Source organism: Papaver somniferum, chromosome 6 (assembly GCF_003573695.1).
Source record: "Papaver somniferum cultivar HN1 chromosome 6, ASM357369v1, whole genome shotgun sequence".
Taxonomy (NCBI): Eukaryota; Viridiplantae; Streptophyta; class Magnoliopsida; order Ranunculales; family Papaveraceae; genus Papaver; species Papaver somniferum.
Window position 1 is genome coordinate 57,748,853 of NC_039363.1, and position 24,949 is coordinate 57,773,801.

Sequence of the window (24,949 nt, forward strand, 5' to 3'; positions counted from 1 at the left end):
TGGTTCACGAGTCACATAATTTTTTTGGTATGGATACCGGGTATGCGTACCACAAAGTCACTGCCGAACTATATCTATGCACGTACGTGTACTGGGTACATGTACTGCGGCTCCAGACTTATAAAAGTTCTCCCAGTATGTTAACTTGTATGCATACTGTCCTGTATCCATATTAACAGTAGTTCTATATTTCTCTAATAATCAATTCGAAACATTCCCGAATAACATCACTGACACATATCATTATTCCAGGCTATTTTCAAATGATTAAATCTTGAATCATAATTTAAGTCATGAACAATAAATTGTTATTAACTAAACTCATCAAGTATGAATAAATTTCTTAAGTATAATTAGTCATATTTCGAGAACAATATATAAGATAAAGTTGACTTAAAATTTCTGTTATGGATGTGCTGTCTAATTTACTCATGTGACAATGTCTCATAGATAGAAAGGTGAAAACTTTGAGAAATAGGTGGTTCAGTCTTCACTTAACTTTTGATGTTGAAGTTCTCCAAAGCTCATATTGATCTTCGCCTTCAAACGGTAAAACGCAGTGATATCCGATTCTCAACTACACTCTTCTATCCTAATCCAAGACCTGACTAAATGTAGACTTGAAATCAAGATATAATTTTGACAACTAAAGTTGACAACAAGCTTGAGATAGAAACACTTGTGAGTTCGACTGAGGAATGGTCTAACAATCTCCACCTTTGTCAATTTTAGTGACAAAAATATCCATACATATCCATCATGCTTAATTTCCTTGGTTCTTCAACTCCTTGAATTATTTGTTACTTCAAGTTGCAATGATTATGAACGTGTTCAACTCGACATCGTTGTTGTTGAAGATCCGTAGCGATAACAACTTTGAAAACATATATTCTCAATCGTTGTTATACAAAAACATAGTATTAATATCTTTTCAAAAGTTCAATTGTATCACAACTTTGAAGTAATACTACGATGATATGTTTCTCCCCCTTAATCTATGCTTACATTTTTTTCATAGTAGGTGAAACCTATAGATATCAATTCCCTTCCCCTTGCTTAATGATTCGTAAACCATATGTATGTAGTGCAAAACTACTAATTAATTCTCCCCTTTTTTGTCAATAAAAATTGGAAAAGGTATGAAAATTATGGGACCGTAATGAATTTAATGGAAAGATATTTCAAGACTTAAAAGGATTCATAGCAACTTTAATTTAGATGATATCACAAAGTAAAAAATACTTAGCGCTCATCTAGGAGATTTAATATACAAGCATCCCTTGTAAATTCCACAGCCACACCCCACAAAGATATATCAATTAAGCACATGTTCGTTTAAGAATTCTCCCCCATTTGATGTCATTCCTGAAAAAGCGGGGGTCTAACAACCTCACCCAATATTTCGTTTAGGCAATCTGTATGGACAAACTCCAATATAAATCCAAGAGAATCAACTAGACAGTCAGACTCAATTAATGGAAATATATCCAAGAGTTGTTTATCTGTTTCACAACGTAATCAGTAAATCAAACAGGTAGAAATCCGCGAGCCTGATTATTATGTGAAACAACTTGAACGGTACCAAAGACCATTGTTCAAGTGTCAATCAATTTATATCAACAACCAAAGGTTGGATTATCTAATTGATTGAACTACACACAACTTGTGCTATTTCAATTATATAGAAAATATAATGCGGAAAAGAAATAACACAGACACCAGAAATTTTGTTAACGAGGAAACCGCAAATGCAGAAAAACCCCGGGACCTAGTCCATATTTGAACACCACACTGTATTAAGCCGCTACAGACACTAGCCTACTCCAAGTTAACTTCGGACTGGAATGTAGTTGAGACCTAACCAATCTCACACTGATCAAGGTACAGTCGCGTTCCTTACGCCTCTGAATCCCAGCAGGACTCTACGCACTTGATTCCCTTAGTTGATGTCACCCACAACTAAGAGTTTCTACGACCCATAGTCGAAGACCTGATAAACCAATCTGTCTCACAAATAAAAGTGTATTGAATAGATAAATCTGTCTCCCACAAAAATACCTATGAGTTTTATTCCGTCTTTTGATAAATCAAGGTTAACATGAACCAATTGATACACCGGATTTATATTCCCGAAGAACCGCCTAGTAATATCAATCACCTCACAATAATCTTAATCGTATGGTAGCGAAACAAGATATTCTGGAATCACAAACGATGAGACGAAGATGTTTGTGACTACTTTTTATCTTCATTATCGGAGATTAAATCTCGAGCAAATCTTAGAGAAGATAGTACTCAATACGATAGAAAACAGCAAGATCAGAACATGCAACCACAGAGAAATAGTTGGGTCTGGCTTCACAATCCCAATGAATTCTTTGAGTCGTTAACCTACTGGCTTTGAAAATGCGAGGGTCTAACAACCACACCCAACAATTCGTTTTGCAATCTGAGAGGACTTACTCCAATACACTTTCTAGAGAATCAACTAGACAGTCAGACTCAATCTAGAGTAAAGTATATCAAAGAGTTTAATATCTCGAACTCTTAATTCAATCCGCAATCAGCAAATAGAAATCTGCGAGCCCGATTGAATATAAGAGGAGTTACTTGAACGGTACCAAAGACCAATGTTCGAGTGTCAATCAATGTAAATCAACAACCAAAGGTTGGATATTTTAATTGGTTGATATTAACGCATAACCTGTGATATTTCAATTATATAACAAAATATAATGCGGAAAAGAAATAACACAGACACCAGAATTTTATTAACGAGGAAACCGCAAATGCAGAAAAACCACGGGACCTAGTCCGGATTGAATACCACACTGTATTAAGCCGCTACCGACACTAGCCTACTACCAATTAACTTCAGACTGGACTGTAGTTGAACCCTAATCAATACCACATTGATTCAAGGTACAGTTGCGCTCCTTATGTCTCTGATCCCAGCATGATACTACCCACTTGATTCCCTTAGTTGATTTCACCCACAACCAAGAGTTGCTACGACCCAAATTCGAAGACTTGATAAAAAAAATTGTCTCACACAGAAAAGTCTATAGGATTGAATAAATCTGTCTCCCATAGAAATACCCAAGAGATTTTGTTCCGTCTTTAGATAAATCAAGGTGAACATGAACCAATCGATAAACCATACTTATATTCCCGAAGAACAGCCTAGTATTATCAATCACCTCACAATAATCAAAATCGTATGATGGCGAAACTAGATATTGTGGAATCACAAACGATGAGACGAACATGTTTGTGATTACTTTTTATCTTGCTTATTGGAGAAATTAATCTCGAGTCAATTATTTCAATTGTGCTCAATACGATGGAATCAGGCACGATCATAACATGCAACTACAAGAGAAATAGTTGGGTCTGGCTTCAGAATTCCAATGAAGTCTTTGAAGCCGTTAACCTACAGGGTCTCGATAGAAACCTAAGGTTAAAGGATAATCGACCCTATTTATGAAACTAGTAACACACAAGAGATGTGGGGATTAGGTTTCCAAGTTTCTAGAGTTCTCCTTTATATAGTTTTCAAATCAGAGTTTGCAATCCAAGTTATCTTGGTAACAAAGCATGCAATATTAACCGTTAAATGAAAAACCTGTTTCAACCAAGCTAATATCTTTCAACCGTTAGATCGAACTTAGCTTGTTACACACAAATAAAACGTACCCTCATTTAGGTTTATGTAACCGTACCTAAACGTGTACACCATGTTGGTTCACAAATAGTTAACCGAGGTTAGCCATATGATTACTCTCATATCAACCTTATTCATCTTAACCATAACTAGTTCAAATGACTCAAATGAAACTAGCTAAATAGCCGTTCAGTTGCTATATTTTCATAGAAGTATACAAGAACACAATTGAAGCAAAATCGGTTTGATTCACTTGAATCAATACATGAACATTATGCTACGGTTTGCAAAGATTGCATTCCTTATTTTTATAAATTTTTAGGTTCATGTACAACCGATTTTGGAAAGCAAACACTTATGTATGCGTACTTAAGTAACCGGATTTGAGTTTGTTTTATATTTCAAACTCAGCAGAAATTCACGAACGTGAACTTTCCGCCAGTATGCGTATGGGTACGCATACTTTGGTAACTGGTTTGAGTTGGTTTTGATTTCCAAACTCAGCAGAAATTCACGGACATGAACTTCCGTTAATATGGGCACGGGTACGCATACTTAGACAGTCTCCATCAACCACTTAGTACACACACAAGTATGTATACATTTGGTTCCCGGTTTTGGACTTATACACAGATGTGCGAACGCACTATATGCTTATATCCAAAGATGGTTACATGATTTTAAGCTCTTTATTTCAATAATTAAAACATTCTTAGAGCATGACAATAGTTGTTTTTACACACTATTAGCATCAAAGAAATTTTCAAGATATTGAAATAATCATTATCGAAACATTCCAAGTCTACACCAAATGATTGTATCACACAAACCATGTAAGATGTTACTCGACGATTTTCTCATGATATAAGATGAACTTGTTCGAAGCGAAAGCTTGCCAACACATATTTCGAGAAATATGTAAGCTAGATAAACTCGGCTCGAAATCTCAAATGTGTATATAGAAAACTATATCGTAATACGACTTATGTCTCAATATAGGAGATAGAGTAGAAATAGACTTTCCAAGTGATAGATGAGTTCAAGTCTCCGCATACCTTTTGTTGAAGAAGTTCCACAATCTCCCCTTAGTAGTTCTTCGTCTTCAAATGATGAACGCCGTGAAAACTAAGCTCAATTACACAATCTATGTCCTAGTCCGAGACATCTATAGATAGGCTATAAATTAAGACTTATAGTTTTGATCACTAACATTAACAAACATGCTTGAGATAGCAACGCATGCGAGTTCGACCGAGCAGTTCTCTAACAATCTCCCCCTTTGTCAATTTTAGTGACAAAACTATCAATACATATGGATTACAAAATAAATAAAAATTGTTGCTTCTCATCCAAATGCTTGATATCCTTGGCATTTTCAACACGACTCGAAAACTTCGTCACTTCCAAGTACTCCATGATTCTAAATGTGTTCAACTCAGCATCATAGTTATTGAAGATCCGTTGCAATAACAATGAGAAAACAAATGCTCTCAATCATTGTTATACAGTGTCATAGTATTATTACACAACATCAAAGTTCAATTGTATCACAACTTTGAAAACAATACTATGGTGATATGTATCACTCCTCCTTAGTCAATACTTCATCTCAACATGAAAACCACTCCCCCTTACATAATGATCCGTAAACCATATGTATTTGTAGTATGAAACTACACATTAATTCTCCCTTTTTTTGTCAATATAAATTGGCGAAGGTATGAAAATTAGTGGGGTCCTCATGAAATTTTCATAGAGATACTTCATGACCAAAATAAAATACCATACCAACTTATTTAGATGCCATCATAAAGCCGAAGCTAAATACATTCTTCAAGGAGTTTATAAAGATACAAGATAACCCCTATAATATTCCACAGCCGCACTCGCCACAAATATTTGGCAATTAAGCACAAGTTCAAAAAGAACTCTCCCCCATAATATGTCATTCCCGAAGAAACAACAAAGGCGATGTTGCTTTTACAAGAAAAGAAGGATTTCTTTGGATATAACCAAATCACATGAAAAACATGAATATGTATCCAAAAAATTCAATTGAAATAACCACAAGAGAACCCGTGGTTAGTTCAATTGGAATACACAACTAAATTAACCACAAAAAGTGATCAATTCAATTGGCCATGCTCATCATAAGAGAACTTACGGAGCAACACAGTATATGCACAAAAATTGTGGATCGGAGATCGACCAATACTGCGGAATACACGAGGATTCATTCTATTTTCCATCATTATTTGCACAATGACATACAATAGACATAATCATTGTAACAAAAGTTTTATCCTTTCTTCCATCAAATAATGACATAAATGGCTTTAACTTTTGTAATGTCAAATGTTCATTCTATCTTTTATCAATACTTTCATACCAACATAATAGAGATAACTTTTGAACAAGTATGGGACAGTCAAAGGTTCACGGACGTAAACAACATATCCCATAACAAATTGCAATATACGAAATCATAAAGATTAAAATTGCAAAAATCATCTTCCAAAACTTAGAATTTAAATAAATATATTTAAAAACATGAAAATGAAAACGTTGGACATAGCTATGTGTACTCACAATAATGGCTATTCCAAACCCCAGTTATTCTTCTAAAAACACAAGAAATAAATTCTCATAAGAAGATTTACTAGACATAATAAAACAAATTAAACTCGGATGAGATCAGCAACCATGGAACGGAAAAGGGCGAGTTCATCAGTTGCTTTCTTTAGCTCCTCCTTCAAAAATACTAGATTCTTTGATGCAATATCAAGATGTTCACGTACGACCTCAAAATCTTGAAGAATATTTCCAACCAATTGAACAGACATCTGGATTGAAAGATCTTTTTCGTGATCAATTGATTTATAGAAAATAACAGGAATGGGATCATCATCAAGTTTAAAGGTTATATCATCAAAGTTGCCTTCCTTCCATCGTGCACTTGCTCAATCAAACCCATGAGAGCACTTGGCGTTACTGAACTAGTATATATATATATATATATATATATATATATATATCAAAAACTTGATACATATTTAAAGGAAAATTTATACAAGAGAAACCCAAGGTTTCTTGTATACGTTTGGTAACGGACCGGGTGCACATATTAATAGTTAAGACCCAATGCGAGGTCGATTAACCGATGGAGCAAACAAGTTTTGAGATAATAATAGGAATCTTTGATACAAGGTGACTCGAATGTCATTCTAAAAAGAAAAACTGGATCAACTGCTTTCCTTGCCTTCTTGATCTTGCGCTTGAGACTGTTGATACTAGTCTTGAGTTCCGGGACACGATTATTGATGTGAATGTAATCAGGAACACTTATTTTAGAAGCAAGGTCATTGTTGAGGGAAGGAGAGAGTCTTGAAGAATTTTAGTTTCTTCAATATCTTTTTCTCCTTATAGGTATTTCAGAGTTATCAGTCATCCATATAACATTGTTCCTTTTACCATTGTAAGTGGAAGGAATGTTATGTTCATAATCAAGAATTGGCCCATTAGAACACTTTTCTTGATAGTGGATTATAGCCATTAACAACACGAACCCATGATTGGAAATCACGTGCTTGAAGAAAGGAACGCATAAAAATTTTCCACCATAAGTAATCCATCAAAGACTGGCGGTACGTTTATAGAGATAACACGTTTGTCCATAGAATCAGATTGCTACAAACACAGACTTATGAGGTCTTAGCGTGTTTGCCTTTTCTGATACCAATTTAAAAATCGGGGGTATAAAAACCACACCCAATAATTCGTTCGAAAATCTGTATGGACTAACTCCAATATTATTGAGAGAACCATCTTATAAAGCGATCTCAACCAATAAAGATATCAAAGAGTTATATATCTTTTTCTCAAATCAATCAGCAAATCAAACAGATAGAAATCTATGAGCCTGATTGATGTGAGAAATACTTGGACGGTACCAAAGACCAATGCCTAAGTGTCAGTTTATATCCAACAAACAAGGTCGGATTTACCAATTGATTGAACTACGCACAACATGTGATATTTCAATCATATAAACAGATATAATGCGTAAAGAGATAACACAGACACCAGAAAAGTTGTTAACGAGGAAACCGCAAATGCAGAATAACCCCGGGATCTAGTCCAGATTTGAACACAACACTGTATTAATTCCCTACAGACACTAGCCTACTACAAGTTAACTTCGGACTGGAATGTAGTTGATCCCTAACCAAGTCTCACACCGATTAAGGTACAGTCGCGTTCCTTACGCCTCTAGAACCATGCCAGATTATGCACACTTGATTCCCTTAGCTGATCTCACCCACAACTAAGAGTTTCTACGGCCCAAAGTCGAAAACTTATAAACAAATCTGTCTCCCACAGATAAGTCTATTCTGATAGATAAATTTGTCTCCCACAGAAGTACATACGAAGTTTTGTTCTGTCTTATGATAAACCAAGGTGAACAGGAACGAATTGTAATCCGGTCTTATACTCCCGAAGAGCAGCCTAGAAATATCAATCACCCCATAATAACTTAACTATATGGTAGTAGAAGAAGTTACTATGGAACAACAAAGTCTGAGACGAAGAAATTTGTGATTACTTTTTATATCTTACATATTGGAGATAAATCTCGAGCAAATCTTAGAGAAGATAGTACTTAATACAATAGAACAAGTAAGACCAGAATACGCAACTACAGAGAAAATAGTTGGATCTGTCACGGATCCCAAATGAAGTATTCAAGTCGTTAACCTAATATGGTTTTGGAATAACTTAGTTTAAAGGAGAATCGACTCTAGTACGCATCTAGGACACAAGAAAGTGTCGGGATTAGGTCTTCCAGTTGCTAGAGTTCTCACTTATTTAGTCCATCAAATCAGGGTTTGTTTCCAATCAAAGCTAAGATACCTTAGTAACAAAGCATTCAATATTCACCGTCAGATGAAATCCTGATTTAAGATTCAACCTAAGTCTGCTTAGAAATAAAGCAATTAATCTCCACCGTTAGATAGTCTTAGCTTGTTACACACAAAATGAAATATACCTTCATTTAGATATGAGTAACCGTACCTAAACGTGTATATTGAGTTGTCTCAATAACAGCTAACCGAAGTTAGACATATGAACACTTTTGTCTTAAGGACATTCATCTAACACATCTTGAACAACTATGATGATCAATCAATCATGAAATATAATCAAATGAATCTAATTGTGTTTCATGAGTTGTTCAATTATTCACCATCTCATAGAAATATATATATGAACAAATTGAATCAAAATCGGATTGATTCGTAATCATACAAAGTACTAATACAAGAATCAATTCATGAACATTAAGCCACGGTTTGCAAAGATTGCATTCCTTAATTCATAAACATATTTGTTCATGAGTATGAAAAACATACTTAACCGGTTTTAGAACTTAACCACTAAGTTTGCAAGCAGGTACGTAAACTATAGCTTCCGGACTTTGGTCTTGTCCAGCCGTTTATAAACGGGTACGCAAACAGCCGTCTCGGACCTAACTCAGGTAGAACCATTCGCATACTAGGTATGCAAACAAGGTTCCCGGACTTTAACAGTTAAAACCATTCGCATACTAGGTATGCAAACAACGTTCCCGGACCTGAATCATACCAAAACAGTTTGCATGCTAGGTACGCATATTGTGTTGTATCCAGATAAAGGTTTTGGTTCTAAACTCCCATTTCAATCATTGAAACATCCTTAGAAGACGACAATAGTTGTCTCACATAAAGTATTTGCTTCAAGTAATTTTCATGTGATCGAATGATCAATAAGAAACTTTCCAAGTCGACATCAAATGATTGTGTCACACAAATCATATAATATGTTTCAAGGCAATTTCTACATGATTATCTTTTGACTTAATTTTTAGTTTCCAATAAATAAATTATTTCCAACTAAACTTTTCAATAATATGATGAACGTAGCTAAATCAAAAAGCTTCCAACACATATTTTGAGAAATAGATAAGCGAGATAAACTCGGCTCGAAATATCAAATGTGTATAATATAACAGTCTATATAGTTGTACGACTTAGTCTCGTTAGGATATAAAATAGAATAGACTTATGAGTGATAGATAAGTTCTAGTCTCCGCACACCTTTTGTTGATGAAGTTCCTCCTAGCTCTCCTCATTAGATCTTCGTCTTCAATTGATGAACACCGTGAAGTTTAAATCTCAACTACACATTTTATCCTAATCCGAGACGTAGCTATAAGTAGACTAGAAATCAAGACTATAGTTTTTATCAACTAAACTTGACAAACAAGCTTGAGATAGCAATTCTTGCGAGTTCGACCGGGCAATGCTCTAACAGTTTAGCATGTAATTTTTCCAACTCTTTAGTATGTTTAGCCTTCAGTATTTCTAACTTTTTAGCATCTGTAGATTTCAGAGTTTGTATCTAAAAATATCGTTGTGTTCTTCTTCAAGCAACTCTGCTTTAGACTTCTTCATTATTTGGTTTAGTATTCTTTTCTCATTTACAGTGAAATTCTCCATGAAATTTTATGAAAGATGCACATATTTACAAAAATAAAATCTCAATTAACTTAAGAAAACAAGTAGGGAGTCCAAAGTTCATCAAAGAAAATGAACTTCATCTCCGTAAGCATGACTAGCACCCGATAGATAACAAGATAGGATAAACTCCTACACGAAATCAAGTAGGAAGTCCATATTTCATCAAAGAAGATGAACTCCATTTTCGTAAAATGAGAAATATATGATAGTTCACAAAATAGGATGAACTCCTACAAGAAAACAACTATAAATTCCAGAGTTAGTCAAAGAGGATGAACTCCATCTACATAAGAATGACCAGCACATGATAGTTCAAAAAATAGAATGAACTCATACAAGAAAATAACGAGAAAGTCCATAGTTCATCAGATAGGATGAACTTCATATACATAAGTATGACTAGCACAGGATAGTTCATCAAACAAAATGAAAACTATCTACATAAGCAAAAGCTAAAGTAGTTTGTTACCTATCCAAAATGAGAAATATTCATTTCGAGGTGTTTGCAAATGTTGTTGATTCTCCACTATGCAAACCTGGGACGGTAGAGGTTGTCGTCTTCTACTTTTTGCATTTTCCACTTGGGTGATAATACTTTTAAGTGCTCAGCAAGCCAAACATGTATACAAAGAATTACGCTAATTAGTTACTAGCAACAAGCATATAAGTAAAATACTTACATCATGTTTGTTTCAAGGAATCAGATTCTTGGTAATCCAATTCCGGGGGAATGTGACCAATTTCTTGAACCAAACAACCCAAATCAACTCCATATAATTGAAAATTTCGATTCCTAGGAATCCAATTCCCTCCAAAATAATAGATTTCCATTGCATTGGTCTAGTAGTGTAATAGAATTGGATTCCAGGGTAAAAACAAAAGTAATTGGATTACCTCAACCAAACACTATTTTTTGGATTTGAATTCAATTCCAAGAATGGGATTACCCCATAATTGAATTCCTAGGAATCCAATTCTTCCAACCAAACGAGGTGTAACAATGTATTTCATATAAGTAAAATAGTTAATCTTTGTGTAAGTAAAATATGAAGTTCATCGTGAATAATAAAACTTCGTCTCACCAATAAATATACATAACATCCTTCAGTAGACTTTCTTTCTACACTTTCCATGATATGCTTGTGAATTAAGTGCGACCATGAGATTTTACCTCTAGGAACCCTATGTATTTGGTGTGGATGGAATCTCCACAACATTAGTAACAAAAACCATTGACAACAATAAAAGTTCCATGATTGTCACAAGATATTCATTATGTGTTTTAAATTTAACCAACTGAATGATCTTTTGTTTCAATCATGCATTTCTTATATCATAATCTTTCCTTAGGGGTGGAAGAAATTGGTGTGTTGTATAAAATTTTCCTACTATATAATCCGTCATACTTTCGGAATCTAACAATGCATATTTTATTCCTCATTCATCTTGGATACATGGAATGCCAAACATTACTGATAACTGTTTAGCTGAAGATCTTCGGATGTATGTTGTGTACCCAACTATGAATTGAAATACATATTCTTGCCCCAAAATTGATTGGCGTGCTTTCCAGAAAATTTGACAAGATGTCACTGACTTAATCCAGAAAATTGAAATACCTTCTTATTATTTTAGTTTTTAATACTAGCAGCAAGTGAAATGAAAACAACCAAGCTCTCTGAATTTTATGTTTTTACTAGCATTATTCATATCCTCGTATGCATAAAAAAAAAAAAAAAGTAATTATAAATGAACTCTAACCATAATCCATCTATGAATAATAATACCCACAATGTACTCATATTTTATAAAACATGGTCACACTTAAGATTTCATTGAACATAATCAAGTCCAACACCTAAGAAGTCCAAATTTCATCAAACAGGATAAGCTCCATTTACATAAGCATGACAATCCCCTAATAGTTCAGAAAACAGGATGAACTTCTATAAGAAAACAAGTAGGGAATCTAGAGTTCATCAAAGAGGATTAACTCCATTTACATAAGCATAACTAGCCCCTAATAGTTCACAAAACATGACGAATTCTTATAAGAAAACAAGTAAAGTCCATAATTCATTAAAGAGGATGAACTCAATTTACATAAGCATGACTAGACCTTAATAGTTTACAAAATAGGATGAACTTATATATAATAAAACAAGTAGGAAGTCCGTAATTCATCAAAGAGGATGCTCCATCTACATAAGCATGATTAGTACATGATAATTCACAAAATAGAATAAACTCCTATAAGAAAACAACAAGAAAAGTCCAGAGTTCATCAAAGAGGATGAACTCCATGTCCATAAGCATGACTAGAACATGATAGTTCACAAAACATGATGAATTCCTACAAGAAAACAACTAGAAAGTATCATCTCCATGAGCATGACTAGCACATGATAGTTTACAAAACATAACGAACTCTTACAAAAAAAACAACTAGAAAGTCCAAAGTACATCAAAGAGGATGAACTCCATCCACATAGGATGAAGAACACAGATGAACAACATGAACACGATGGACATGCATTCGAAGATCAAAATCAACTTTATAATACTAGATCCAAGATTAGGTTACAGTTACTTTTTATATCGTACTTTTGATTACTCCAAGATCTTGCTTCGATGTTGTTTGCACACCGCTTCTTCTCGAAATACAACTATTTGCTTGTTTTTACCTCATTTTGATTGTGATTTCCTCTTTGATTTCGTCATTAAGGTTTTCGTCGAAGTTTTCTGATTGATTGTTTTGATTTCTTCTTTGATTATGTATTAGTCGATTAGGGTTGTTTCTGAAAGAATATTAGGGTTTTGATTAGTTGATTGAGTATATTCAGGTTTTTCTCTCTATATCTGAAATGGAAGTGCAAACATTTTCTGCAGATGATAGGATTATATGAGGGGAGTATGGGAAGGTATATAATTTCGGAGATTTCAGGCGGTAACAGTTAAGGATGGATATTCGATCGTTTTCGATATTTTCAAATAATCATGACCAAACGAACAAGCGTTTTTTATCGGTAGACCAAATCGATGCGAGTCCCGCTATAAATGAACCAAATTCAAATTTCTCTTATTGACAGGTATTTTAATTTTCCCTTCGTTTGACTTTTATATTTACTAAGGCTATATTTACCTTCATCCCAAATTAGTTGAGCTAGTAGTATAATTTAGAAATGATTTATCTCTCAAACTATACCACGGATATTTGTGAATTTTATATCATTGAAAAGCATTTTTTTTAATTTTTTATAATCAAACGGTTACAAATTTAACCATCACAGTTAGTAGACACTAAACTGGAGGCTGAACCATTACAAGTGAAATCACAAGATAAGAAAAGTAAGCTAATACAACAATGCGGAAAATAAAATAAAGGGAAAAACAGATAAGTGTCGAGACAAGAGTTGTTGCATCCAGATATAGAAGTATACATCCTCATTTGATCCAGTTCTACAGAAGAAATCTCTGATTTCGCCGACTTAACATCAGGGTCACTTCGACCTTGATTACAGTAAACCACTACTGGAGCCCCTTTCAAGACATGGGTATGTTGACGTTTAATTCTCATAAATGAGCCACGTGTGACATACAAAGGTGCATCGCTCCTCCAAAAAGTAGGATGACTAACAAAGGTGAACCAAGACCAGTTCCCTCCAAACAGAAGAGTGCCAAAAGACTGATTGGAAAAAAAAGAACGCAGTGTAAAATTCCTTGAAATCCTGCTGAGAAGAAAACCCAAACTGCTGAACATCCACCCAAGGCAATCATAGATTCATCTTACACCTAAACCAAACATACGTACTAACAACCTAAGCCCCCGTAGGTAATAACTGCTTAAGGGTCTGACAAATAAATATGTCCAACATAAGAATAAACTGAAAAACCGGCAAATCATCCCACGAAATCAATTGAGTATAATGATTCGAATAGACAACTCCGAAACCAACCATCTCAAACAAATGATGCACAAACCCCCGAGGTCCCAGAGAAAACCAGAGAAGAGCTTCAAGATTAATAACCACATCAACTTGCTGAGAAATATCATATGCTTTTCCTTCAAAACTTATTTCTGAACACGAAGAACCACAATTCTCGTAACTGAAGATAACATGCAGTAACATAACTACCCAATGAATACTAGTATCCTTACAGTAGCAAAAACTAAACCTTCATATGGAGTAAGCATTCCACCACCAAACCACAGTATTCGAGCCAATCATACCAGTTATAGCGTTAGCCTCATACTTCCTATAGACCAGGAAAGTGATACCATTCATTCAACTCATGATAGAACAAGTAGAAGTCAAGTCTGACTTGCTATAAGAAGTAATTTTCACAACTGTTAGCTTCCTCCAAATACTACCAACAAAGTTAGAAATTGAACTATTTTCTGTGCCTTGGTTAAAACCACTACAATCCCTAGCATAATGATTAGTTCTTATCTTATAAGCCCCCACCAAATATCCTAGATTGGTAGACCTTAAATAGGTAATCGTAGGGAAATAAGATTTCAGATGCATACCATAATACTCAAACAAATAGAAGTCCTTCTGAATTTGTCTAAAGTAGATAAGAAGGAAATCCATAGTAACATGAAGGGAATGAAAAGTATACATAGATGTACCAGTGGCATCACAAGAGCTGGAGCAAACGTACCAAATGTCTATGTCACCTGAGTGAAGAGAACCAGTGACCGGAGGACAAGACGGAACCCTAGAGAAATTGTCGGTGATCCCATGAATATTATCTGTCGGGGAAGTACCTTTCTCCGTAGACTTACTTCTTATCTCAAGAAGAGGGCCAGACAAAACCCCCAAAAAGAGATACAACCAGTAGTAAAATTCAAAAAACAACCCAGACCCATAATTAAGATAATTCAACTCACATGTAAGGTTTAAGTCAACGTAGGAGACTTGACCATTAGCTAGGTCACCAGAGTCCCGGTTCTCAACTGCCTAAATCTTGTTATAGCTTACAGCATCACCAGTCTTGCCGGAGAACTTAAGATCTTTCAGGTCAGGCATCATGATGATGACATGATTAGACCTTATGACAACTTGATCTAAATATCCATTACCAAAAGAAGTGATTTCGGTAGCCAGCATATTATAACTCTTGGTATCTTCATCATCATATAGTAAAAGAGGGGAAAAAGCTTCGTCGGCAATAGTATCTTTCTCACAAATCAGGTCACCTGATACCCCAAACTCTTCAGGTTGAACACTGTTATGAACTCCACCGTTTATCTTAAGACCGTCAAAGTTCTCACATAGCAGCCCAATCTCAATTAAATCTAGAGATTGTCTATTGGAAGAAGATTCAAGATCAAGATTTTTAAATAAACAACACAACCACTCAGCCTTCATGATGGTATAAAAACTTGAAACTAAAAAACAAACCAAACCTTCTGTAGACTTGATAAAAAACAAACGGTCAGAGGCAGAGATGCTGATAAACAATGAATAATACACACCAAAGTTCTAAAGAAAAAAGAAAGAGGATGAGGAGAGAAGTTATGGAATCGATAAGAAATAAGCGGTTTTAGAGACAGATCTACCCGAATTTTAAGTAGAGATTAAGAGATTTTAGTAAAAGAATAGAAGATTATGATCGGAAGTTAGGTAAGATAGCCTGAGAATTTAGGGGTTGAAAAGTGTACGACTCCATATTTTAGAGAAAGAAAACGTTTCCCCGTTATTGAAAAGCATTTTAAAACACATATGTAACATGACTATCAAATGATATAAAGACTAGTTCAACTAATTTGGGATGGAGAGAGCATTATTTACGATTCTTAATCTTTATACAAAATCGAATAATTCTATCTTTTCTCCTTTTTTCTGTTATGGTGGAATTTTTTCGAAAAAGATCAATGAACCGTGAAAAAAACCGTCGAAAATACTCACATGGATGAGACCCAAAAACCCCACCCATATAAATTCTCAGAAACGGACCCCTCTAATATGTGTGTGCGCGGTTTTCTTGACGGTTCGTCAAGAACCATTGAATCTTTTTTTTTATATAAAATCTTATTAAAATTCGATGGCTAAGATCTCAGTAAATGCTGTCTGAGATCCTACTACCATCGGCTAAGATTGGTTGGGCGTCTCTCTTGGTTTGTTTTTCGGGATATTATTTGTTCTCAGATAAATCCTCTTTGAAATATACAGGTGAAAGTCGGAGACATCCGATTATGGTGCTTACATGCAGACACTGTTGACATTATTCTTTGCTCACTTGGACACTCAAAAAAAACAAAACTGTAGCGACAGCAATGCAGACGAACAGAGAACAAACCAGAAATAAAAAAGAAACAATATGATTACATCAAAGATTCTCGATAAATTTATTGATTTTAACCAGAATAACTAACAAACCAATCAAAAATTCTTTTATCCCTCTGGATCTCGAGGTGCAAAATTGATCTGTTTCTGATAATCATGCAGTATTAATTCGGTACTAAACTTTTGAACATTCAAGATCGACGGCTAGAGACTTGTCGGTTCGACTCTTAAGTGGACCCCACAAATAAAAAAGTTGACAGCTTCTATCATTTGCATGTGCCCATTAGCTAGCTGCACCTTGATCATCCAAGTCTGGCTGGCACTTTCTCCCTCTCTCTATCCATCTCTTTCCTCCCTCTTCTCTACACAACACACAACACTACTAGTAGAGTATAATTTACTTCAGCTTCCAAATTCAGAGATTGAGTGTGAAAAATGCTTGTAATTTTTTCCTGAGATTCTTAGATCTTAATTTCACTAGTGAATAAGATTTCTCACTCTAAATTTTCTCAGTATGGATTCTAATGTTCATCTTGATTATGCTCTGTTTCAACTTACACCAACCAGAACCAGGTACTCTTTCTGAACTTTGTGATGAATTTCTTATAATTTTGACTTTTCAATTGAATTATGAATAATGGATTTTTGTTTTCTGGGATATGAAGGTGTGATCTGGTTGTATTTTCTGGAAATAAGAATGAGAAACTTGCATCGGGATTATTAGACCCATTCATTTCTCATCTTAGATATGCTAAAGAACAGATTCCTAAAGGAGGGTATTCTATTAAACTATGTCCACCATCTTCAAATTCTTCATGGTTCTCCAAAGGCACCCTTGAAAGGTATAATTCCCGGAAAATTCTATTTCACTCTGTTTTAGTTTTAGTCAAAGAATTCTCAAGAATATCTTTAATTTGATAATATTACTGTGTTATTGAAACAGATTTGTGAGATTTGTTAGTACTCCTGAAGTTCTAGAGAGGTTTGTTACAATAGAAGCGGAGATCTCACAAATTGAAGTCTCCATTCAAACCAATGAGTCTTCAAACACAAATGAAGGTAATCATTGGGATCATTATGATTTATGAATTCTCTCTCTCTCTTTTTTTTTTTTTTGCTTATTTTTAGTTACAAGATTTTTCAATTATGTCTCAATCCACTGCTTCATATAAATATTTTGTTTGTAATTGGTAGATCCAAATCCCAAATCCACTCATATAAAACATGGGGTTAACTGATAATTGTTTGTCTTGGATTCAACAGGAACTGCATCGGTGGCTGATGGCAATGCCAAGAAAGCAATTGTCCCTTATAAGGTATGAACTATCTTACAGACCTGTGCGTATTACATTCATATTAAATGAAAATGCTGAAATTTCTTATCGGAATTTTCATGTTTGCTTTGTGGTGTTTGGTTATTAGCCAAAAGCTGAATCTAATGAGTCCACTGATGAAGTTGCACAAGGAGAAAACTCTAAGTAAGTTGGTATCTTGACTATGACTTCATTTTATGGATTTGTCTAGTCTGTTTTCTGATGTATTTATGTTTCTTGTTTTGCTATTATCAGGATTCGTCTACAACGAGTACTAGAGACTCGGAAAAAGGTGCTACGGAAAGAGCAAGCAATGGCTTATGCTCGTGCTTTTGTTGCTGGATTTGATATGGATTGGATAGATGATCTCATATTGTTTTCCGATGCTTTTGGAGCTTTGCGTTTAAGGTATGATTCGGATGAATGACCACTACTAATTGCTAATACAAGATTATAACTCTTCTATGTAGGCAAATTAATAAGAGGCCAAGATCTAGCATTATAAGATGCAACCGAGAACCAATCCTAGCTGGTTCCGATTCTTCTTTTGTGACAAAACTTACCTTATGAACGTGTTGGTTTGATAATTTTTCTAAAAATTTCAAAATCAACTTCTTTATTTCTGCAGAAGAAAGAATATTGGTATTCTGAGATGTACTTCTCTCTGTGTGTTCTTGGTTTTGTATGGCTTACTCAGAGCTAATATTCCCACTTTGTTGCACTTAATATCCGAGCTCATGATGGGTTAATGTAGGCAAGCATGCAAAAAATTTATGGAGCTCTGTGATAAAAAGAACAATGATCGTTTATGGATGGATGAATTAGCAGCAGTGCAAGCTTTCACTCAGCCGGAGCTGCCATACCTGGCAACATCTGGAATCATACTTGCAGGTGATGGTGGTCTTTCCAACGGACAACTTGACCCCAATGGCTCTGTAGATGCTTCAGTGTCTGATTCCACCACAAACCATGCAAGTGCTGACATGAATCAAGGTATTCCGGCAGCTTTCAGTTTCGACATTCTAACAGATCGTTTAGCTAAAGATTCTGTGTTTGTGAACTTATTTATGCGAAAGCATTTAGTGTTTGTGTACTCATCTATATATGATGCGTCGATTAAATTTGAAAAGGAGTAATATTTTGTCTTCATAGAAAGACATTGAAGCCTGATACCATGCATTTTGCAAAAGGAGATGCTTAGAATTAACTTTTATACTACACCACAGATAATAAATTTATCCGGATATAAAAATAACTTTCTGTCACCAGGTTCAGCGACAGCAAAAGCTCAAGGAACTATGCCATGGCCGAACCATCCTCAGTTCATGTACAATTTCCAACACCCATATCAAGGATATTTCCCTGGTATGCAGGGTATTCCTCCTTACTATCCAGGTAATAAGCATTGGTCTCCAAATGCTGAAGAGTCTGGTCATGAATCGGGTAACCGCCGAAATCGTAAATCATCTTCTCGGAGAAAAGAGAAATCCCGGAATCAAAACATATCTGAACCTTCAGAAGGTGAGGAGACGGATCCCAGTGACTCCATGTCAGGAAGCGAGGAAGAGCATGAAAAGAAACAGTCTTCAACAGACCAATCTCACAAGAAAAGAAGTGGGAAAAAATCAAGAACGATTGTTATCCGCAACATAAACTACGTTACTTCGAAGAGGAATGATGGGGACAACGATGACTCTGACGAATCTTCTTCAGCTGAGGATGGCATAGATGGTGCTTCCCTCAAACAGCAAGTGGAGGATGCTGTCGGATCCTTGGAGAAACACCATAAATCCCGTCGTTCCAAGAAAAGAAGTGGGAAGAAGAATCTTACCAACGGTGAAGCTGATCAGGACCTTGGAGATGAGTCGGTTGAAAATAATCTAGAGGGGGCGAAAACAAATAATAACTGGGACTCGTTCCAAAATCTTCTGATTGACAAGTTGGCCACAAATGAGGTAGAAAAACAGCGAACTCTAGATATTGGGGATGAATGCTTAGCAATCAAGAGCTTTGAATCAGGATCTGAAGTTGTTATTGGCCATCAAGTGGAGCCAGAATCAGATAAAGGAAGAAGGCAGCAGATGGTTCCAGATGATTCCTTTGTTTTAAATGAGAGAGATTCAGGTAATGGAAGGAGCTCGTACTTGGAAAATTTCGAAAGTAATGGAAGTTTTCGTCCAAATTCTAATAGAACGGGTTCCACCAATGAGGAAATGTTGTTTTCTCATAGAATCGAGGATCCCAAAATGTATACCCGCAACACTATGGCTGATTCCACTGCTGACCTTTCTGTACTCAAGACTCAAAAAGGAGAAGATTGGTTTGTTGGTAACCAAACTGAAAAGGCTATAAGTAGGGGTTCAACCCAAGAGAGCTCCATCTTCGATGGTGATCAGGCCTTGGCAGCACAAAAATACAAGAGAGATGATTTTGTTGATGATTCAATCATGGTGCAAACTCGATCATTTGATGATCAGTACGATTCTCAGTGGAGGACTGATACGAGCATGGACCTTACGGTACCTTCTCAAGTTGAAATGAATAGTCCAGAAGTTTCCGGAGAAAAACAAGGAGTATCTGACAAATACGAGCCCAATGATCTCTGCATGATGCTTGAACGAGATACTGGGGTGGAGAGTGTTCGAGCATCCTGGACTCCTGAAATTAACTATGAAGTTGATATGTCATTTACAGAAGCTGACAAACGTAGCTCTGTGGTTGAAAAATCTGATGGTATTGAAGAAAGCCTTTCTTTGAAGAAACAAGAAAAACCCACTAAAAAGGTTCCTGGTAAAGATATAAAATCTAAACCGCGTGCACCTCTTTGGCAAAGTAAACATGAGGTTTTGTCAAGGCCAAAGAAAACATCAACGGTAAGCAGATCAGCAGTTCAAAGGAGTAAAGCAGAGAAGGTAATGCATGTGTGGTTTAAATGTTTAGTCTCTCAACTTTTACCTGTTTACTTGACTAATATAACTTTTGATTGATACTAAGCTAATATAACTTTTTTTACATACAGGAAGAAGAGACTCGAAAGAAAATGGAGGAATTAGTAATTGAACGTCAGAAGAGGATTGCTGAAAGAAGTGCGGCTAGAGGTCTTACCGCAGCTGCATCTAAACCTTCCGCGGTAGAGAGTAAATCAGCAGCAACCCAAGAAACAAAAAGATTGAGTTCGTCTAAACCAGTCATTTCAAGTTCAACCATTGAACGCCTAGCATCTCCACAGGTCAAACATAATAAGGTATCATCTACTCCTCCACCAAAATCAACTCAACCTAAAAAACAAAGCTCAAAAGTGAATGGTGTAGTTCTTACCAACTTATCACCGAAGATTTCCAAGGATGAGAACAAGAAATTAACTACCTCTGATAGCTTTACCACCACTGAAGACCAGAAGGAGTCAGGCCATCCATTCTCTGCAATTATTGGTCAGGAAAATATTTCTGAACAATTTGATTGCATAAAGGTGGAAGATCATAAAAGAGAAACATCTAACATAACACCAGCCCATCTCGAAGACAAAACTGTAAATCAACCCTCAGAAACCAATGGATCCACCGAAAAACTGGAATATCATTTTGCATCAGAAACCAAAAATTCTTTGAATAATAGTGCTGTCAACTTTGAGGAGATTGGAGAAACTAATCTAACACTTGCAGTTTCATCTGAAATTTCAGAAGGAGAAGTAACACAGTATTCCGTTGAGACAGTTGTATCTACAACCAATGGAGTAAACTCAGACTTCACTCTAGACTCGACTCACACCAGAAAGAAATGGAGCAGTAATGAAAGCTCTCCTGTTGCAAAAGGTTTGAAGAAACTTCTTCTGTTTGGTCTTAAAAATGACCTCTCTGCTACCAGTTGATCAACTGGGGAACTTTTCCTTCAACATTATATAAAATTCGCAATTCAATAATCGAAGGGGCGGGACTGAGTTCACCTACTGTGTGCTCAGGGTTCCCTAAATCTGGCACCAACTCTGGCAGTTGGTGTTGGAAGGTGTTCATTCAATTATTTATTTTTTTTCATAAGGTCTAGACGTCTTGCCGCCATTCCAGATTGTAGAATATATTGCCACTTTGCCAGTTCAACAATTGCTACCTAGGAAGGTTGCCTGTACACTTTGAACCCCCTGACATCTTTGTCTTTCAAACTTAGTTTGTATGTAGTTTCAAAACCTCAGTTTGTATGTAATTTAAAGTCATCATAAGTTTGTAACAAACAGTTTGTTGTTGTGATCTATTCTTTATATTGGAGTGATTCTTTTTGCTATGATGTAACTAGCACTGCTGCTGCTACAGTTTGTTATTCTGTAAACCTAACTGTTTCATTGTTCTCGGCCCTTTGTCATTGTCGCTGGATCTTCAGAAAGATAGCATTAGTCTTAAACTGGTACAACGAAATTAGGTTATTATGGGAATGCCTATATGGCACATTGCTGTGCACGATGCAATATGCATCACGTTTTTGCACTGAAGAAACTTTGGTTTATCAATTTGTTTATTTCAACAAGAAACTCTGAAGAGAAATCTTAAGTTACATTGATATAAGCTACTGTTAGCTTAGAAGATGCATCTCAGCTGTGTTCAACAGTGACGCAAAGGTGGCTGTGCGATGTGGTTTCAAGGATTGAAGAGCTCCGATATGGTCCACGTCCCTTGCAGAATTACTACTACAAAATCAAAATGGTATGGAGTATATTCATAAGCGAGTAAAGTGGTTAAGGTAATGATTATTGATTAACACACTTGACTAACCAAAATTTGATGAAGAAAATGTAAATAAATTTCCTGAAATTAGTAGGGAAAAACTATGTTTAATCTCAAGATGCTTACCAGCCCTCAATACGAATGCTATCAATCTTTATTTCTCCAAGTTTAGGAACTAAACTAACAGCAATTTCATCACAATCTTGAGCATCAATATCTCTAACTAATCCACCAATACCCAATTCCAAACTTCCTTTACCCTGCACCTGAATTCCATCTTTTGCAATCCGAGAAATGGCATATTCACTAAACTCCCAGCAAATTCGCCCAGACCAGAACTTATAACACCATTATGAGCTTTGGCTACATAAACATCAAACTTGACAGGTCCATCATGATGAATTTCAATTCCATCCACAACCAAGACTTCAGTTGTAGAATTCCCTTTCTTGGATTTGGATCTCAATTTTTTGGGTCTTTGAACTAATACCTGTATTGTTTTCTTCTCAAGGACTAAAGGTTTTAATGCCGAACTCGTTTTATGTTGAAGAGCTGCAATGGAAATTAAGTTTTGATTGGTGAATACTGTAGCTGTGCTGAATAGAGTACTCAAACCAAGGAGGAGATTTCTCTTCTTAATGTTATTACAGTGATCATATTCTTCTTCTTCCGTCTTTGCTGTATTGATTGGATGGATTATGCACTAAGATTATGTGATTTCCTTTGGTTGTTGAAGGGAACGGGTTGACTTTGTTGATCTGAGTTTGATTTGAAACATAGTTTTGGTGGAAAACCGAGGAAGTGGTAATGGAAGCCGGTAGTTTAAGAGACATTGGAGGAAGAGTTTCTAGTTGGATTTGCGGGTGGAGATGATATCAATTTGACTAGCTGAACTTTTCTTGATTTTTATTTTTCTTTTGATGGAAAAAGTTCGTTGCTTGTACAAGTTTTGGCTTCAAAATATAAAATCTCCCATGTTTTACACGTTCCACCCATAAAATAATGTGAAAATTGAATTATTGTCCCCACTATCTATCGATCTCCACAACTATCCTTACCAAAAAAAATAAAATATTTATATCCCTGCTTTCTAAAACAGATATCATGTAATTCTTCAATGTCTCATTTATCCTCTCATCATCGTTGATTAAACCAATCTGTTTCCTTTGTTGTTGTTTTTCTGGATCTAAAATTTCTCCCACTCCTCCTTTGGTGATTATAGCCATGACCACTGTTATCTCCATCGACATCGCCACCATCAACAACAATCTATTCCGACCTTCCCCCAAACTCACCACCACCACCACCACCACAACCTCAACTTCTTGTATTGAACCATCACAATCTCCTTCAAGGATTTTACTTTATGATTTGTAGATCTACTCAGAAATTCGATGGTGAAGATGATGACGATGAATTGAAGATAGAGTTTCAGAACTGCTTTAATAGAGTTGTTGTCTTGTTCGAGTTAAATTTAGTAGATATTTGATTTGAAGAAGAAAACAGATCTCTTTAATCAATTGGTGGTCGATCTTAAATTTGAATTCAATCAATTAGATGGTGGCGGCGGTGGCGGCAGCGTCTGTGAGTGAGGAGGTATGTATTTTGTATATGTGAGTTTGAAGGAGGAGGTAGTTTTCTTTGTTCTGCTATCCAATTTGTATATGTGGGTTTGAACTGTGAATTTGCAACTGCATGTTTTGGGTATAACAAACTATATAAATGATTATATAGTTTTTCAGTTGATCACAAGCTAGGTATAGTGAGCAAGGATTTCGGTACTGCTGAACAAAGTAAAATGTTGTTTTGGTGGTGGGTGTAAATTTTGTTGTAATGGAGGTGATAGTGGTGGATTTGTTGTAGTAGTGAGGATGGTGGTGGGTGGTGATAGCAAGGTTGTAGTTTATATGATTTAATAGATCGACTAGAGACGTATTTTTTTGTGTTGTTGTTTATATGTTTTTATGGGATCAACTACCATTGTTGATCCTCTCAACTCCTATTGTTGACAATATTTCCTTTGGATAAGTATAATCATGCTTGTAATTTAAATCATGCTTGTAGTTTAAATCATGTAATTTTCTTCCAATGTTGAACTTGTAGTGCAATGGTAGCATGACTGACTCCATGTCGGATGATGCGTGTTCGACTCACGCCAAGTTCACTCCATTTACATGGATCAACTTTCATTGTTGATCCAATTTAGTGGATCAACTACCATTGTTGATCCCCTAAATTGGATCAACTTTTACCGTTGGTTATATTTTTATTTGGATCAACTACTGTTGTTTATACAAAAATATATGAACCAGTGGTGGCGGTGGAGGCAACGACAGTGGTGGTGGCAGCGGCGGACTAGTGGTGGTGGCGGCGACGGACTAGTGGTGGTGGCGGCGACGGACTAGTGGTG

The 24,949-nt window shown here is 35.7% G+C and overlaps 1 protein-coding gene and 1 long non-coding RNA gene across 3 annotated transcripts; one reads left to right on the top strand and one right to left on the bottom strand.

The window, feature by feature from the left end:
• Positions 1–16,830: 16,830 nt before the first annotated feature.
• On the top strand, positions 16,831–22,165 carry LOC113287655 (COP1-interacting protein 7-like). 2 transcript variants are annotated; one of them, XM_026536463.1, is made up of 10 exons: positions 16,832–17,087; positions 17,180–17,356; positions 17,458–17,573; positions 17,778–17,830; positions 17,937–17,992; positions 18,083–18,235; positions 18,582–18,820; positions 19,097–20,739; positions 20,847–21,071; positions 21,508–22,165. In XM_026536463.1, the coding sequence occupies exons 1-10, from the start codon at positions 17,029–17,031 to the stop codon at positions 21,517–21,519; spliced, it is 2,733 nt and encodes a 910-aa protein (XP_026392248.1). In that variant the 5' UTR covers positions 16,832–17,028; the 3' UTR covers positions 21,520–22,165. The 2 variants fall into 2 exon arrangements, with proteins under 2 accessions (XP_026392247.1, XP_026392248.1); XM_026536462.1 differs by having other exon boundaries at positions 16,831–17,087; positions 20,847–22,114.
• A 138-nt stretch (positions 22,166–22,303) lies between these two features.
• LOC113287656 lies at positions 22,304–24,470 on the bottom strand. The gene is made up of 2 exons (XR_003330209.1): positions 22,666–24,470; positions 22,304–22,502 (listed from the first exon to the last, which is right to left on the bottom strand). It is a non-coding gene; the product is annotated as an uncharacterized LOC113287656 (long non-coding RNA).
• Between the last annotated feature and the right edge of the window lie 479 nt (positions 24,471–24,949).